The sequence below is a fragment of the Cydia splendana genome, chromosome 16 (assembly GCF_910591565.1).
Source record: "Cydia splendana chromosome 16, ilCydSple1.2, whole genome shotgun sequence".
NCBI lineage: Eukaryota > Metazoa > Arthropoda > Insecta > Lepidoptera > Tortricidae > Cydia > Cydia splendana.
The window spans coordinates 8,271,851-8,288,344 of NC_085975.1; the positions used below are offsets into that span (position 1 = coordinate 8,271,851).

General features: G+C 35.0%; 1 protein-coding gene across 13 annotated transcripts in view; it reads right to left on the reverse strand.

The window, feature by feature from the left end:
* The window catches only part of LOC134798191 (potassium/sodium hyperpolarization-activated cyclic nucleotide-gated channel 2), a 287,708-nt gene that overhangs the window by 36,373 nt on the left and 234,841 nt on the right, over positions 1–16,494 (reverse strand). For all 13 annotated transcript variants that reach the window (XM_063770544.1, XM_063770542.1, XM_063770552.1 and 10 more), the window contains one exon: positions 15,290–15,566. In XM_063770544.1, coding sequence (XP_063626614.1) covers positions 15,290–15,566 — 277 coding nt within the window. The remainder of the gene's footprint in view (positions 1–15,289; positions 15,567–16,494) is intronic.

Below are 16,494 nucleotides of genomic sequence, written 5' to 3' on the forward strand. Positions count from 1 at the left end.
TGGCGCATAAACTGTAAACTCGTACGGCGGATATAGAAATGCAAGTTTCCAGGCTGTTACGCTTTTATAACATGTGCATAATAAATAGTTACACTTCTTAGTAATAGCTAGAACGGTATTTTGATATTCCGCTCGAACCCAATACGTGTAGTACAGACCAGATCATAATAAATATGTAATTATTTTAAGTACATAAGGCAAATGTAATTGTAATACTAAATACTAACATCTTTAAAATTACTAAAAAAGGCATGCAGTAGGTAGGTATATAACTATATTTAGAAACCTTTGGTTCTCAATCTATATTTCTGATAGTAATCATTAAAAAGGTTAACATTCGTCTCAAATAATCTAAAATTGGTCTCCATTTATCCAACGTAAACTGTGCCTGTATTCATAAGGCAGGTTTGTCATTAATTTGTTATCAAGCGAGACTTCAAAGGCAGATTGTAGTGTCAATATTTAAACGGCTCCACCCCTAGCCTCACGCCTAACTAGATTTGACTGTCGCTCGCGCTCGCGGTTTATCTAGATTCAAACACATCTGCAAATGTGTGGTTTTTTTAAACTAAATAGGTACCTATGGAATATATGTAAGTACGTAACTAGAAAAAAAGGTTTAATGTTTAGTTTACTATTATTATTGCCTCTACAAAAGAGGAATATTTAAGTTATTTTTTTGTTTACGATATTTAACTTTACGTTATTTTTAGTGCCTGATGTTTTATTAAACATAAATACCTAGCCATCGTGACTGTAATATCCAATAGTGTTTTCACGTCGTTCGCAAACAAGCTACAGCCTTTCTAGGTCTCTAAGCTGAATTGGTCTTTAAGAGTATTTTAATGTTCGGAAATGAATCTATCTGATCTCTTAGTTAGATTAGCATATTTTTTTATTGCTGTATTTTTTCTCCAAAAATCAGTAGGTGTAAATCGCACAGTGGTAAACGGTAATAGTTCCCGCTGTTGTACCTACTGACCCAGTTAAAGTACCACAATAATCTTCCAATATAATACAGGTCATAGTAGGCTCGCTATCACCAGCTCTGATCGCGAGCCTAAGAAAGGGATCCGTTCACTAACAAAGTGGAAAGATGAACGCGATATCTCTAGTAGCAGCAACGTATTTAATTAAAACTTTGTCTGCATACACGCCATTAAGCGCCAAGAGCGCGGACAAAATGTCGCTATACCTACAGTAAGACAAGTATGTATTGTTATAGTGACGAAATTGGTTTGGAAACTATGTGTGCAAAAAATATTTTGAATTAACGCTTTTTAGGGTTCCGTACCCAAAGGGTAAAAACGGGACCCTATTACTAAGACTCCGCTGTCCGTCCGTCCATCTGTCCGTATGTCTGTCACCAGGCTGTAACTCATGAACCGTGATAGCTCGACAGTTGAAATTCACAGATGATGTATTTTTGTTGCCGCTATAACAACAAATACTTAAAAAAAAAATTTAAGTGGGGCTCCCATACAACAAACGTGATTTTTTTGCCGTTTTTTGCGATTCCGACACGCACTTGACCGGTTTTTTTCAATTGGTATGTTAAGTTGTACTTCAGAAATAGGGAACATGTGTAGAGTAGGTATGACATAAAGCGATGAAGCTATACCGACGTCTTAGTACCTATTAGACATGGTATGGTGTATTTAAAAATGCGATTACATGTAAAAAATTGCTCGTATGAAAGAAAACTAATTAAAAACAATAATCTCAAATAATAGCCTAAAGCGGTATAGTAACCTCAGAAATAATACAGAAAAACGCTTCTCATTGTTTCCTTTCAGAACAATGGCCGCCGCCCGGGCAATTTGCTTCTGAAATAAAAGTGGGATCTGGTACCTACTGGGGCGTTTTGTATGAACAAGGTAAGGTACAATACTACATACCTATGTATCTACTTAGGTACTATTTTGCACGGTTGAAATCTGGTCGGGAGTCGGATAGTGCCTATTTAGAATATATTGGTTATATTACGAGAACAGATAACTTAGTTGTGTAAAAGCATCCGCTAAACGCAGTCGGGTTAAAGTTTATACTTGTGTTGTGATAGAAAGATTAATAATATTTGGTAATAACATATATTAAGGCAAGCGTATAGCGTTAACAACTCAAATAATTGCAGAGTTTAATAAAGTTAGTACTTAGGTACGTTAAATTAAGCTACGCGCTGCAGGAAAACGACTGCCATAAACACGACTTTGTTGCACAAAAGTTTATAGAGCTTCGACACATTGTGACCAAATGTGACGTTCCACGGAAAAAGGTACCTTATGGCGGCTGGCGCTTACGTCGCATAGCGCCGCAATAATATTGGAGCGGCGTTAATAATAGCGTAAGCGCCAACCGCCATAAGGTACCTTTACCCGTGGGACGTCACAAATAAACTTTACGGATTTTTTAGAGCATTGCCGAATAGAAATAATTATTTTTATATTATATGATTGATTTAAATTCTACAGACAAACGGTATATCAGAAGTTTGGAACGGAAAGAAATTACAATTCATAAAAAAGCTAATTTCTTTTGGTGAAAGTTCAGCGAATGTTCTCTTAATTGAACGTATATTTTACGTTTAAGAAGGCATGAAATTGAAAACCCAGGCTCGAATTTCTACAGTAATTTTATTAGTTGATTGCTTAATACTCTACCCATACCGTAATACCTGAAATCGTCTAGATAGCAAATGATTATGCACATGTAAAGCAAAAGCAATGTACCTATAGGTAACGGTATCTGCTTGCAATGAGGTATGCTGTTCAATAAGGCAATAGACAATTTCCACCAGCTACTGTCTAAACAAATGTTAGGCCGAACCTTCTGGAAGTCAGTCTGACCTTTGTACTCCTACAGCACAGGCAGACGCGTATATATATTATGCAGAAACATAAAACTGTGGGGCGCAGCGAGCGAAACAAGAAAGTCGATAGAAAAATATGTAACGTAGGTACTCATGCAATATTGATCTCGAACTTACAGGGAACATTGCTAAATCGTGCCCGCTTAAACGACTGTATGCTTTTCCTTTCGTTCCATTTCTATCGGTGAATAGTTAGCTATGTCTCCATTGTTATAGAACTTTGGGGACGTTGGTTACAATGTTTCGAGAGGATTTCGGTGTTCAATTCAGGATTGCGTTTCCGTTTTCTGAATAGCTGTGTTCAAAAGTTAAAATATTTATTCATTTAATACGTTCTAGAAATTCTTCCTCGCTGGCTCTATGGCTCGATGACGTATTCGCAATATTTAAGTTTGTTTAGCGTCATCGGCAGTGTTATTTTTCTTGTAAAACAAGAAAAATGAGACAACAAGAAAACACAACAAAACAACAACAACAAAAGTGAGAACAAGAAAAGTGGCAAGGCGGCTGATACAAATACAAATACAAATTCTTTATTTGCCAGAATACAGTGAATATGTAGATGGTGACTTAAAATAATAATAATAATTCTATTCAATTTATAGCCGATGTGTATCTAATGTAGTGGTTTATTACTTCATCAAAAGGAAATCCGCTGTGATTAGGTACCTATAGGTACATTGTGAACCGAAAAATACGTAAAAAGTCTTTCTCTTAAACTTATACTACACATCACCAGTGATTTGAGAGCTATTGAATTCATAATGGATTAAGAATTTTTATTTATCCGTACTTACCTACATGTACAATTGAAATAGGTTCAGATCAACATGCATTGTCAATGTGTATTCACTCTTGCATAAAATGTTATTTAAGTTCGAAAGATAGGTACGGTACATGTAAAAAGTATGACACATACATGTCATGTTTTTAACCGAGTAAAATATAAATTTTATGCTTATTTCAACAAAAAAGTCATTGTGTGGACCATCAATTAAATAATTAATGCCCAGCTTAAACTATGTGGACGTAGGTAAATTAATACTGTCAATACCAACCAAATCAACTCAAAATCAGTACACTGAAATGATATTCACGCGCCTAGGCGCGGGCAAGGTTCAAATTACCTAATCGATATACTTGAAGCTGGGCCGTCGGCACCGGATATGAATACTTAAATAGCTTGCAGTTGGATTGCAATATACGAATAAACATGCATTACGACACGAAATATTGAGATAGTTAAATGACAAATTTTACCGAGGAATAATATTAATAAGTACATAATATGTTCAATTTGGAAAAATGGATGGCAGTGTATTTTTATTTCTATTGTTGTTGATATTTGATTTGTAGAAAACTAGTTTAAGTAGGTTAAGTTAGGTATTTACACTAAAATTTAGATGCTATGCATAGTCAGTTAAGAAAGATGGGACTTGAAAATGTATAATTTTACAGAAACAACTTGTATATAACCTTTTTTATCGCAAATAAATGATTATGATTATGATTATGGAAAAATTGGTAGCAAATAACCTTATATTATGACCTAATTTTTGATGCTCAAGTAATGAGTTTAAATTCTCTTCATTAAGAAGACTGATTGTGATGATAAAACACTATTTATTTCTTTGCCAACTTTTCACCCTTAAGTCCCTTAACCGAACTTCTCTAAATTATGAAGTTAACTAATAAAATATAAGGTAAAACCCAAGCCCTGAAGGTTGCGGCAACGCTCGAGTTCCATTTTTGCCAGCATTCCGTCAAAATTGACGGTCATCATACATTGCATTTTCCGCCAGAGTCATTACTGTGCACTGTAAAATCAACACGTTTACAAAATTACGATAATGGCTCCACTTTTATGATGCTCGCAATTAATGTTCAGAATGTTCAGATTGAAATATCATAATTGCAGTACTTTTCAGCTATTTTACAATGCTTATATTTCACTTGTAATATCAAACTACACTACGTACAGGTTTAAAACAATCTAATAGAGTTAAAAACTTGTTAAAAATATAAAGGCCTAGTGTTTAATGTTAATGTAACATTATTGTCATTGTTCTTTTTCAGTCATTTTACCTACTGTTTGGTGCTAATTTGATGGTAATTATATTCTTATAATATTTAGAATCCTGTTAAATTATTCTTGGTCTTTAGCAAGTTTCATATACGTCGACACAATCGTTATTGTTTGGTTACATTTCTTTTGCAATAAATCATCGAATGAATGATTCACGCCGTTCGTATTCAGCGCACTGTTTACATAACATTCCTTTCTCATGTGCCCGTAGCATTACAATATTGATAAACCCTCTATTTCTTTGCATTTTGTGCTCCCATTGTAACGACTATGCAGTTGCTTTAGAACCTGGTTTTGTCTATTCAGGAATGAATGACTAGATTTAGATTATAAGTGTTTTCAAAGAACGTAACGTATTAAAAACTGCTTACGAATCACGAAAACGCGACGCACATTCTGCATTTTCCTGCTTATACGTCGCATCAAGCTCCAGTGTGGTCATTCCTTTAGTTTAGATTTGATATGCTATCTATGCAGTTAGTAAAATCTTACTGGAAACATACATTTTAATTTATTAAGGTGCTAGATGGCAGATGTCTGATACATCAACTTATATTCAAGTCTACTAGTGTACCAAGTGTATATTTCGTTTTTCTTATACCCACCTAGGTAATTAAAACCACTGTTGTTGATATTTGCAATTTAGATCAAATGTTTGAAATTTGCTTATCATTACCGAGTTTTGGGATTACTGCGGATTCGTATACTAAATCTGCGGTCGAAAAAGGGTAGTTAATTTTAATATTTGGGTACACAAACCGATTTGTTGTCAAACACAGTTAATTGATTTCAGATTTCATGTGAACCGTTGCTGTATTCGACTCGTTACACAATGAATATGAATAATCGATAGGTCGAGTCCTCCGTCGGTGTTGGCCATTTTATTGTTCGTTTCGATTGTGTTAAAATTTAAATAATTAATTAAGTTACTCAGTGTCACACCGTCGACTTTGCGAGGTAAATGAGCACTCTCCGGTCAGACTGCTCAAGATCTCATAAACGTCGGCATTTGATTAGCTTTTAAATTCGATATATATTATTGAGAAGTGATTTAAATGACGTTAATATATACGATAGGTATAATTAATTATATATGTAGGTGTTATACTACTTTTTGTATCTGGTTGTTGTAAAGGAAATAAATGGGGATAATAATAACCGTATTGTCATGTTTGCTTCTAAACGAATGAACCTATTTCATGATTCATGATTTCCATGACATGATGTGATATATTTCGTGCCGGGATGTACCTCTAATAATATATTCATAATGACATTACAACTCAAGTAGCTTTATGCAGGTCTCGCGGAAATATTCGATGGAATCCAGTGGTATCGGGCGTGATTCTACTATTGATATTGCCTTGCGTACGTCGAAATCAATTTTCGCTGTACAGCTGTGACGGTGACATGAATGCGCAATCATCTAGCAAATGGCACCCAGACGCGGAACTCGAGTGTTATTACACGACTTAGCTCAAGCCAGATGCTACCAGGTGAGGCCTACAGGTATAGTCGAGACCATAACGTCTTAGTATACGTATAGTATATTTAATTTAATTTATTATAATTTGGCCCACACACACGTGTAAAACAGGGCCTAAATTTAACTGTACCCTCGTTTCGTCAAAGAATTTTTGTTACCAGTTGGCAACGCATTGTAACGCAGAGTGCGTTCACTCTCATGCAGCAAGAGCCTCATTGCTTAACTTAAACATGTCCAAACCAGCGATCCTACTGTTTTACATAGACATAACATTTTATCTCGACTGAACGTTCGCCTTCAGTGCACTGGAATTAAGATCCAAACCTACCCGCTATATTTCCGGGGTTTGCATTTACAAGCTGATAACAGAGACATTTTTTTAAACAAAATACAGCACGACCCCTATAAATCATTTTAACTAGTCCTTTTTTTGGGCAAACATGCCGCGGTTTGGCCCATGTATCAACTGCTCTAATCGACTCAACGTAGTATGTAAGCTTAAGCGTTCGTCGTCCGCACTTCATATCATTCTCACAATTAAAATAGCCTCCCAGGACGGCTCTTGGCCACAAAACATATGCAAAATGTAATGATAAATCCTTAACCAAATGTGTAATAAGCAGAACAGAAACGCTCTTCAATTATTTCAGACTTAATTAATTGAAGTGTGTTAAAATCGAAATGGGAACAGTTTTCATTGTCAGCTTTTACAGTCCGGTTTTAAGGCTGACCTACTTATCAGGACACGTTTAACAAAGTATTACAAAAGTTTCTGAATTAGCTTCAGCTTCTTCTTTTCTCAACAAGTGATAAAATATCTTACAAGTGTGGTATGACATTTAAGATATTTTCGCTTGAATGCTTCCAACAAATGAGGTCAATGGTTTAATAAAAATATTGGATTTAGATAATATATAGAGGAATAAGAATTTTTTGTAATATATAGATGGATTAGTGGATTCCAACCAGTACATAAAAATGAATTGCGAATCGAGTTTTTTTTTTAATAAATTTAGCAAATAGGAATAAATAACTGTAAAGGACTCCAATGCGTATATGCGTGACTATAGTGGTTACTTTAGTAATTATGTATCGAGCTGCACGAAACTGACCGCGACACGCACAGTTGTCTCAAGACGAAATGCGAAAGTCACCACGAGTCTCTTTTAGACATATGACTTTTTGCCTTAAAATGGTAAAAGACCGAGAAAAGCTCGAATAAAAAAAAGCTTATCGTTTCGGTTGCGATGAGTTAATTTTTGTAAACAAAATAAGTGAAGCAAAATGCAGCATTCTTTCATTCAACATATAACCAACCATGTTACGAGCATTAGGATCGTAATTTCATTGAGCTGGCACAATCATTGGGATTACGATATTGTATTTTTGTATTTCGGATTAGCAATTTTGTACAAAAATGTGGGGGAGATTCTCTGTTCGTTCGTACATTGTTAAATCAGTTACATAAAGGCGATAATCTTGCGACAAGATAAGACGGAATACTCGTACCTACTTCCGTCGTAATGTTATTTACGACATTTATCAAAGTCAAAAAAAAGTAGGCTTAAAACAGACGAAGATATTGTAAACCTACGCCTTAATAAATAAAGTGTAACTTGACTCTTCGTCGCAGCATCGTCGTTTATCGAGGATTTAGGTCGATTTAAAAAAACAAGACTTATTCAAAGATTGAAAAGTCTAAAGCTCATCACAGACGGAGCGATAATATACCAAAAGATATCTTATAGCAAGGCATTTACGATAATATATATTTTACATACGTCTTTATTTATAGCTCGGTATCTTACCATCACACATCGCACCACACACACATTTTGGTAACATCTTAAGATGCCTTGCTATAAGATATCGTAATATACCAAAATATATATTATAGCTTCGTGTGTGGCATCTGTCAAATAGTACGTACAATATATCGTAAGATGCCTTGCTAAATATAAGATATCTTTTGGTATACCTATTATCGCTCTGTCTGTGCTTAAGGGCTTAAGTCACACAAAGTGGGAATATTATTCCAAATTTTAAAGCTATGCGAGGCCACTAATCAGTCAAAACAATACATATACATATACTGCAAATAACTAATATACTGCGCTTTTCAATTTCCAATGTTCTCTGTGCTCGGCAAGCAATGATATTAATTTCATAGGGTATTATACATATACAAGGCCTGCCGCTGCACGGGCTGTATTCAAATTTCAGAATTCTCGTAGGTATTAATCATAAATACAGGAGATGAGTAAGCATTTATTAAAACATTACAATATAGTTGATAAACTTGAATCACATACAAAACACGTTGCAAAATCAATAAAAGCTTTTGTCATCGAACGTACGTATTGGGAAGACTGCGGGACCTTGTGTGGATATCACCCTTGACATTGGACAATTTGCCTCGGCAATCTCAACTGGTTGTATCTCCTTCTTACACGCATTTCCTGTGTCTTTATACTGTTAGTAATAATATACTGCGCTTTTCAATTTCCAATGTTATCTGTGCTCGGCAAGCAATGATATTAATTTCATATTATACATATACAAGGCCTGCACGGGCTGTAATCAAATTTCAGAATTCTCGTATTAATCATTAACACAAGGGATGAGTAAGCATTTATTAAAACATTACAATATAGTTGATAAACTTGAATCACATAAAAAAAAAATGTTGCAAAATCAATAAAAGCTTTTGTCATCGAACGTACGTATTGGGAAGACTGCGGGACCTTGCGTCGATATCACCCTTGACATTGGACAATTTGCCTCGGCAATCTCAACTGGTTGTATCTCCTTCTTACACGCATTTCCTGAGTCTTTATACTGTTAGTGGATAATTGATAATTGCATTTGCATCGGAATAGGGGCGGGCGTCTTTGAGATCTTATTGTGCGTTGCGTACTCTGCATTGTTCTGCCAATAAACTGCAATGAGTTTGATTACTTTGTTGATGTTTGTTAAAATCACATTGTGTCGCGTTGCCGCTATATTGAGTAGTGACGGACATTAGCATGATACATTATACTCATAAATATTTATTATTACAACAACTTCAAAGCATGTAAATTCGTTAATTGTTACGGTCATCTGACATACGAGTAACATAATAAAAGCCAATAGGTACAGGTATTTTTTTTTAATTTAGTAAGTTTTTCGTCATCATAGCTATTGTGTTTAGACATACGATTCATACTAGCACCATCAGGTTGGTAGAACAATACCGACCATATAGCAATCTGATGTACATTTAAATCTAATATACATATATGTATATAAAGCATATTGCTATAAATACAGTACGTTACTTTGGTGTACCTACATGCAATGCATGGTTGGCTGTCTGTGTCTATAATATTAGATCATCCATCCTTAGGGCTTCGCAAAGCGTCTATTGGGGCTTCGCGAGACTACTTGTAATAATAGGAAAAAAAAACAGCTCTTCTATGGGCATATCTGGTCCACAGTGACGAACGAATTTTTTTAATTTGGGGCTCCGTTAAATATTTCGCTTTCCAAAAGGGTTCCGTCAGCTACAAACTTCCCAGCTACAAACAGCTCTTCCCTTTCTGAAATGTCAGTGATCACTTTTTTCAAACAAATCAGGTATAAACTCAATCCTTTATATTATGTGTTCAGGCTGGTATCTAATCGAGATGGAGCCAATCGGGCGGAAGCTGTCACCCCGCCGCTGGCCGATAGACAACGCGATTTGCTCTATAGAACGGAAGTCATAATAAAATGTAATGGATTCTATGCGGTTCTTAGAATATTTATCGACGTAAATGAAAGTGGTACCACGGAAGCCCGGATATCTATTTATGTTACCTAATGGTACTAAATCAAGTCGATTATTGGTTTTGAGTGGATTCAATTAATGTAAAATGTAGGAGAGTAGATAATTTTGCAACATACAGATATTAGATACTTCTTAGATACCTGTTTCAATAAAACTGAAACTAAGTGCTACCTTGTCATAAAACTATAGAATTATAGAAAGTTTAATTATGCATGTGTGTGGTATAATGTTAAACTTACCAATGGATTTATGAAATCATCTTCGTCATCATTATCAAATTTTGAATTCATCATAGATCTATTGATAAAAGAAATGTAGTATAATTTATATGAGATGTTAATGTATAATTTTAGCAAATAAATCTGCGGGGTAAAAAACTGAAAATGTAGTATGTGATGAATGAAAGCAATTAACCCATTATAATTTAACGCAACGCCATTAGCGAGTCAGCGTAATTGTGTAGCATCAGAATAGTTAACAAGCTTGGCGCTTAAAGGAGTTTCGGCTGTTAAGTTATTTAGCAATCGCGAATTAGGGGCGTAACGAGCTCTTTGTGAGTGCCCGCTCAAATGCTGGTGGCCTAGCGGTAAGAGCGTGCGATTTTCAATCCTGAGGACGCGGGTTCAAACCTTCAAACCCCCGTACCAATGAGTTTTCGGAACTTATGTGCGAAATATCATTTGATATCTTTACCAGTCGCGTTTCGGTGAAGGAAAACATCGTGAGGAAACCGGACTAAACCCAATAAGGTCTAGTTTATCCTCAGGGTTCGAGTTTATACCAAAAACTAATTATAAAAGAAAGAAAAGATATAGGAGAAATAATATAACGTGTATACGTAAAAACTAGACAAGTCAAATCCTGATATATAATTACACCCCAAGCAAACTAGAGCTTGGCACCCATATAGATCTTAATTCTTTTTCCGGCGAAGTCAACAACGACGAATATTCTTAATATTGACCTTGGCTCTCATTTCACATTTATGTTTTTGATGGGATTAATATTTATCATATCTACTTCAGTTAAACTCTTCTCTCTTTTATGAACAAATTCAATGAGAGGTAATGCGTTTACAGCTATAAACGAGATGCACCAGCATCGCGCCGTAGCCGTACAAAGCACGTCCCACATTGCCTGCTTTGCAAATGGATTGATTCGATAGAGCTCCCGTATTACTTCCATTCCTCTGTTATTGTCTATGCCATATAGAGGAATAACAATGAATGTCCGATGCCAATTCTATTTCACACCGGTTGTTAGGTCTTTATAATTCACTAGCAATCGCCCGCGACATCGCACGTGTGGAATCCCATTCGTATTTCATATTCGATGGTATGATTTTCGAGATGAAAAGTATTAAGGATGACTCACGCTAGACCGGGCCGGGGCCAGGCCGAAGCGGTGATTCGATTTCTATGGAAAGCAACACGTGATCACCGATCAGCCGTCATAGAAAATCCGGTCCGGACCCGGTGCGGTCTAGCCTTTATAGTGTAGTAAATGAAGCAAGTTGTTGTATGGACCTATGCATTAATTTCTCAGTCGATGAAATTTTGCTTGGTTATTGTATACCTAGTATGAGCCGAAACTAACATATAAATATCCAAAAAAAAAAACACTCCTAAGTTAGGTATTTATACGTAAAAATACAAATCTGTTTATATATTGAACTGAGTAATTCCTCCGTCCAAAATTATTTTACCAAATAAGTTATTTGTATCAGTATGTAATAGGTACTAGAAAAAAATCTAAAACGTTTGCCAAATATGGGAATATTTTTTTCTTCTTGTATGATCTTACAATATAATTTGGCGTAGTGGGTAAGAAAAAAAAAATGCATACCCAAATTTATGTATTTTAGAACTATTAAAAACTGAGAGTGGAAAATTTCTCAGTCTGATTTCTTTTTAAATATGTACTAAGTAGTCACGTATACACTTAAATCCAAAAGAAATATCATACCTTGTACACCCCGCTCCCTACACACTGCTCCCGATATGTTTAGTTTTTAATACGCTCGTTATTTTTTGGATGTTTTTATAGTTGAATAGAAAGACAACTGTGAACTTAATTCAGTAAATAAAATGGATAGAGAAATTTTCCACAGCGAGTAAAAAAGGCAATTTCTGAGGCAGTTACATGGTAATTATTTTAGATTTTCATTTTGTAGGTATAAAACTGCAATAAAATGGCATTCCAGTGAAAAAATTAGACGGAGCAATTTTCCGGTCCAAGACACGCCAAAAAATTATATTTTATTAATATTGGTATTTCTGCTGGGATTTTTTTTTGATATTTCATATATTGTTGCAATACGTTATATGAATATGTCCGGTGAAGAAAGTTTGAACGGAGCATTTTTCCGTAAAAAGATATTAACGATTTAAGACTTTAGGTATTTACTTTAATTCTATTATTATTATTCTTTGGAAATGTATACAATACTTTTTATTTATTGATACTTTATCATACTGTAAAGTTTTTTCTGGCTGAGGAATTACTGCGGGGTCCACTACCTTTATTTACTACACTATTATAGACATTGTACGTCATATAGGTACCTACGCTATGTTCCAAGCTATAATTTTTACCGCGTTTGAAATTTTGAGCAATTTAGCGTGCTTGAGTAATTTAGGTACAGTCACCTGCAATAATATGTTACTCTTCGAAAGCCGCAAAAACATGTGACACGCTCTTATGGCTCTACAAATAAGATTGTGTCAGATATTTTTGCTGCCTTCGTTGTGTAACATACTATTGCAGGTGACTGTACCCAAACATTCATTTTGTAGCATTGTTACCAAACAGTCAGGGAATTCTGTTGTGGATGTGACATCAATCTACGTATTTAAATAATATTGTTAAAATATATATTATTTATTAAAAATAATGTAAATAATGAATATTCAACTACAGAAATGATAAAAAACTGATAATATTTGTGTAAATCCACGTTTAGGTAGACGATAAAAAAGGTAATTATCTAGGTATCTCTATTGGTAATTAGTTAATTACACTCTTGGTTTTGTAGTAAACTTAAAACGAGTAGGTACCCACTTATCTACAATTCTAAATTACGACTAACAACTTATTGACTACTACGAGTTACGGCGAAATATGAACTGTTTATTTAAAGTACAAACTGTATGTATAACGGATGTCTCACTATTGTGTCAAATAGTTTTATGCCAGTTTAAACCTTTAAATCTGCTACAGCTAACCATCACTGTGAAAATACGTGATTGCTCTGGTTTTGGCAATTATACTAATTTAGCTACTCCGAGCACTCCGACTGTGAATTTGACTTCCGGCAAAATTAAATGAACGTTATTAATGTGAATTGGAATACGCACAACACGAGTGATTTAAAGCGCAAATCAGATTAAAACACTGCTTCAAATTTCAAAATTTTTACTTAAAATACCTATCGGTGTTTCTGATATTTGTATGTCTGTCGGTTGTCATAAAAGGTTGCTTTTTAAGAGGTCTAAGCCAGTAGCAACTTATTTTAAAGGGATAACTGTTGCTTTTTTTCCATCTGATTTTAAGTTACGAATATTGTTTTCTTTGAAATAGGGACACCTGCAATGCATGACGCTCAATTGTCGCGTAAAATAAATATTATTGCAGTTGACTATTAATATACTTTATAGACTTCTATTGTAAAAGCAAAACTAATCGTTGATGGAGTAGTCAACGCGGTAGCGACCGCATGTTAATACTGCCGTATTGCAGTAAAAGGTCATATCTACTAAATCATTACAGGCACATACATATGCCCTCAGTCTAGGACGGCAGATTTGCTCAATAAAGCCAAGTAATCATTTCAGACAAGTGACTATGAGTATGAGTGGCTACGCAGGCCTGTAATTATACAAGCAGCACTTATGTACTTTATAGACTCAACGGCCAACTTTATAAACGTTTTATGGCAGCTACGTTTTGCTAATTTAGCGGTTTCTGACACAAAGTATACGGTCCGTTGGGTAAATTTACATCGTCAATTAAGATCTAACAATGTGTTAAATTATAAAATTTATCATTTTATCCTGTGCGAATGAAAATTTTGATAAATAAAATGGTTGTCAGCAAATTGTGTGTCTAAGCAAGCGACATTGATCTTATTTGGTTAATTATTATACATTGTATAACACAATCTTAATTGTAGGTACCTAATATTCGGACTGAAGTTAATAAACTTATTGACTTAACAAACATTGTATACAAAGTTAATAAATTAATTTGTAAAACTGTAAAAGTAGGTACCTATGTAGAAAAAGATATATCTTTTATATTCTAATATATTAGAATAGTATTATTTCAAGGCGATGCATGCAGTAAAGTTGTTACAAATGAAAACTAGAATGCAACACCAGATATGTTTAAAAAGGATATACAACTGATGTTTTTAATCCAATTAACGTTATACAATCGTGACTAACAACATCCTCTCCTAACAACTTTCAAGAGAAGGGCTGTTACATGACGAATCAATAATTGTCACTAAAATACGAGCAAGAACAAGGTAGGTAAAATATTGCTACTTCTACTCGTATTAGACATAAAAGCATGACGTTATAAAAATAATTTACTATATATTATGTCATTGCTTTTATTTCTAACTCATTCAGTAGTTCGTGATTGCAGTTATAATCCAAGATAGTTTTCGGGTGTTTGTATGTAACTTTGAATTACAAATGATTTATCTTGCACCCAAATTTGTAATTTGATCATTTGGAAATCTATTAAGTTAAATCGTCTGTGCTCCTGTGTTGGAACTTCATAAGACCCTCTAGAAATGTAGTATTTCTGGTTAAGTACTATATATTTTATCAATAACAGTTAAATCATTTAATTTCCGTACCATTACGTACCTTTGAAAGTCGCTAGGAACTGCATACTATTGTCACTGTGACAAGGTACGAAATGGTATTGAAATTAAATTCCTTGGCCGTACTTAAACATAAATTATTATTTAATAGTATTCTTAAATATAAATAATAGTACGGGTGAAACTTCAAAGACATCACTCACCTGAAACTACTGCAAGGATGTATGACCCAGTGGCCAGCCGCCTTCTGCCTGATGCGCTCCTTCATCAGGGCCTTCTTGGAGCCGAAGAGTTTCATAGCGAGCTTGTTGTCGGTGGGCTGGAAGAGTGCCTGGAGCTGGTTCCGCAGGAAGCCCTGCTTGGCGTCGGACACCGGTGGGGCGGGCTCCACTGGCGTGCCGTACAGGGACACATCGTCCAAACCACCGAAGTGGACTTTGCCGGTGCCGCTGCCCTGCTTTAGGGCCATATCGGCGTCGCCTGGAAGGAAAAAGGAGCGTTAGAGTTTTGTTTACTGAGTATCCACTCTGGTGGATAACCACTAGATATGACGCACCTATGATGATGACGTCTGGTTTATATAAGATGGCTAGCTGTCTGGTTACATCAGCTTGCAGCTTTAGCGTTGTTATATTAGAAAAAAGAAACATTTAATCGCATGAGAACATCTTCATTTCTGCCATCATCAGTAGTGTAGATTTGTAGAATATTGATCATATTCAGAGAAGGTATACCGTGCACATTCTAGATCCCATGTCATTATACGAAAATGATCTTATAGTAGACCATCCTCTTCTTTTTCATTCATCATAATGGCATTGATTATAAAATTACGGATTACATCCTAAAATAATTTCCTCGTTGCAGTTAGATCCCGATTTAACAGCTTCATTTACGGAACTGTTATAAACTCCATCCTATATAAAATAAACATAAAGATAACCTTGATAAAAATGGCTAGCAGAGTATTTCTAGACACATTGTTTAGGGATTCATTCATGTATGAACACGAGACCACGCTGATAGTAGTTTGTGGTCAGGCTATTTCTTTAGATAAAACTGGCTAATGGCATATTGGGCCATCCTTAGTGCAAGGTTCAATACACACATTTCTGTAGTGACTGGTCTCGAAAATGTTCACTTCATCAAAAAAATAGTTACTTATTTATAATCATATTTCGGAATTACCTGAATGCATCTTATTGAATGAAATAATTTAGATGGTCAAGCAAATCTTGTCAGTAAAAAAGGCGCGAAATTCAAATTTTCTATGGGACGATATCCCTTCGCGCCTACATTTTTCAAATTTGCCGCCTTTTTCTACTGACAAGATCTGCTGTGTTTTTATTTAAAACCATAAACATAATTAATATCAAACTTATTACAATAAAAGATAACCTAAAATTAA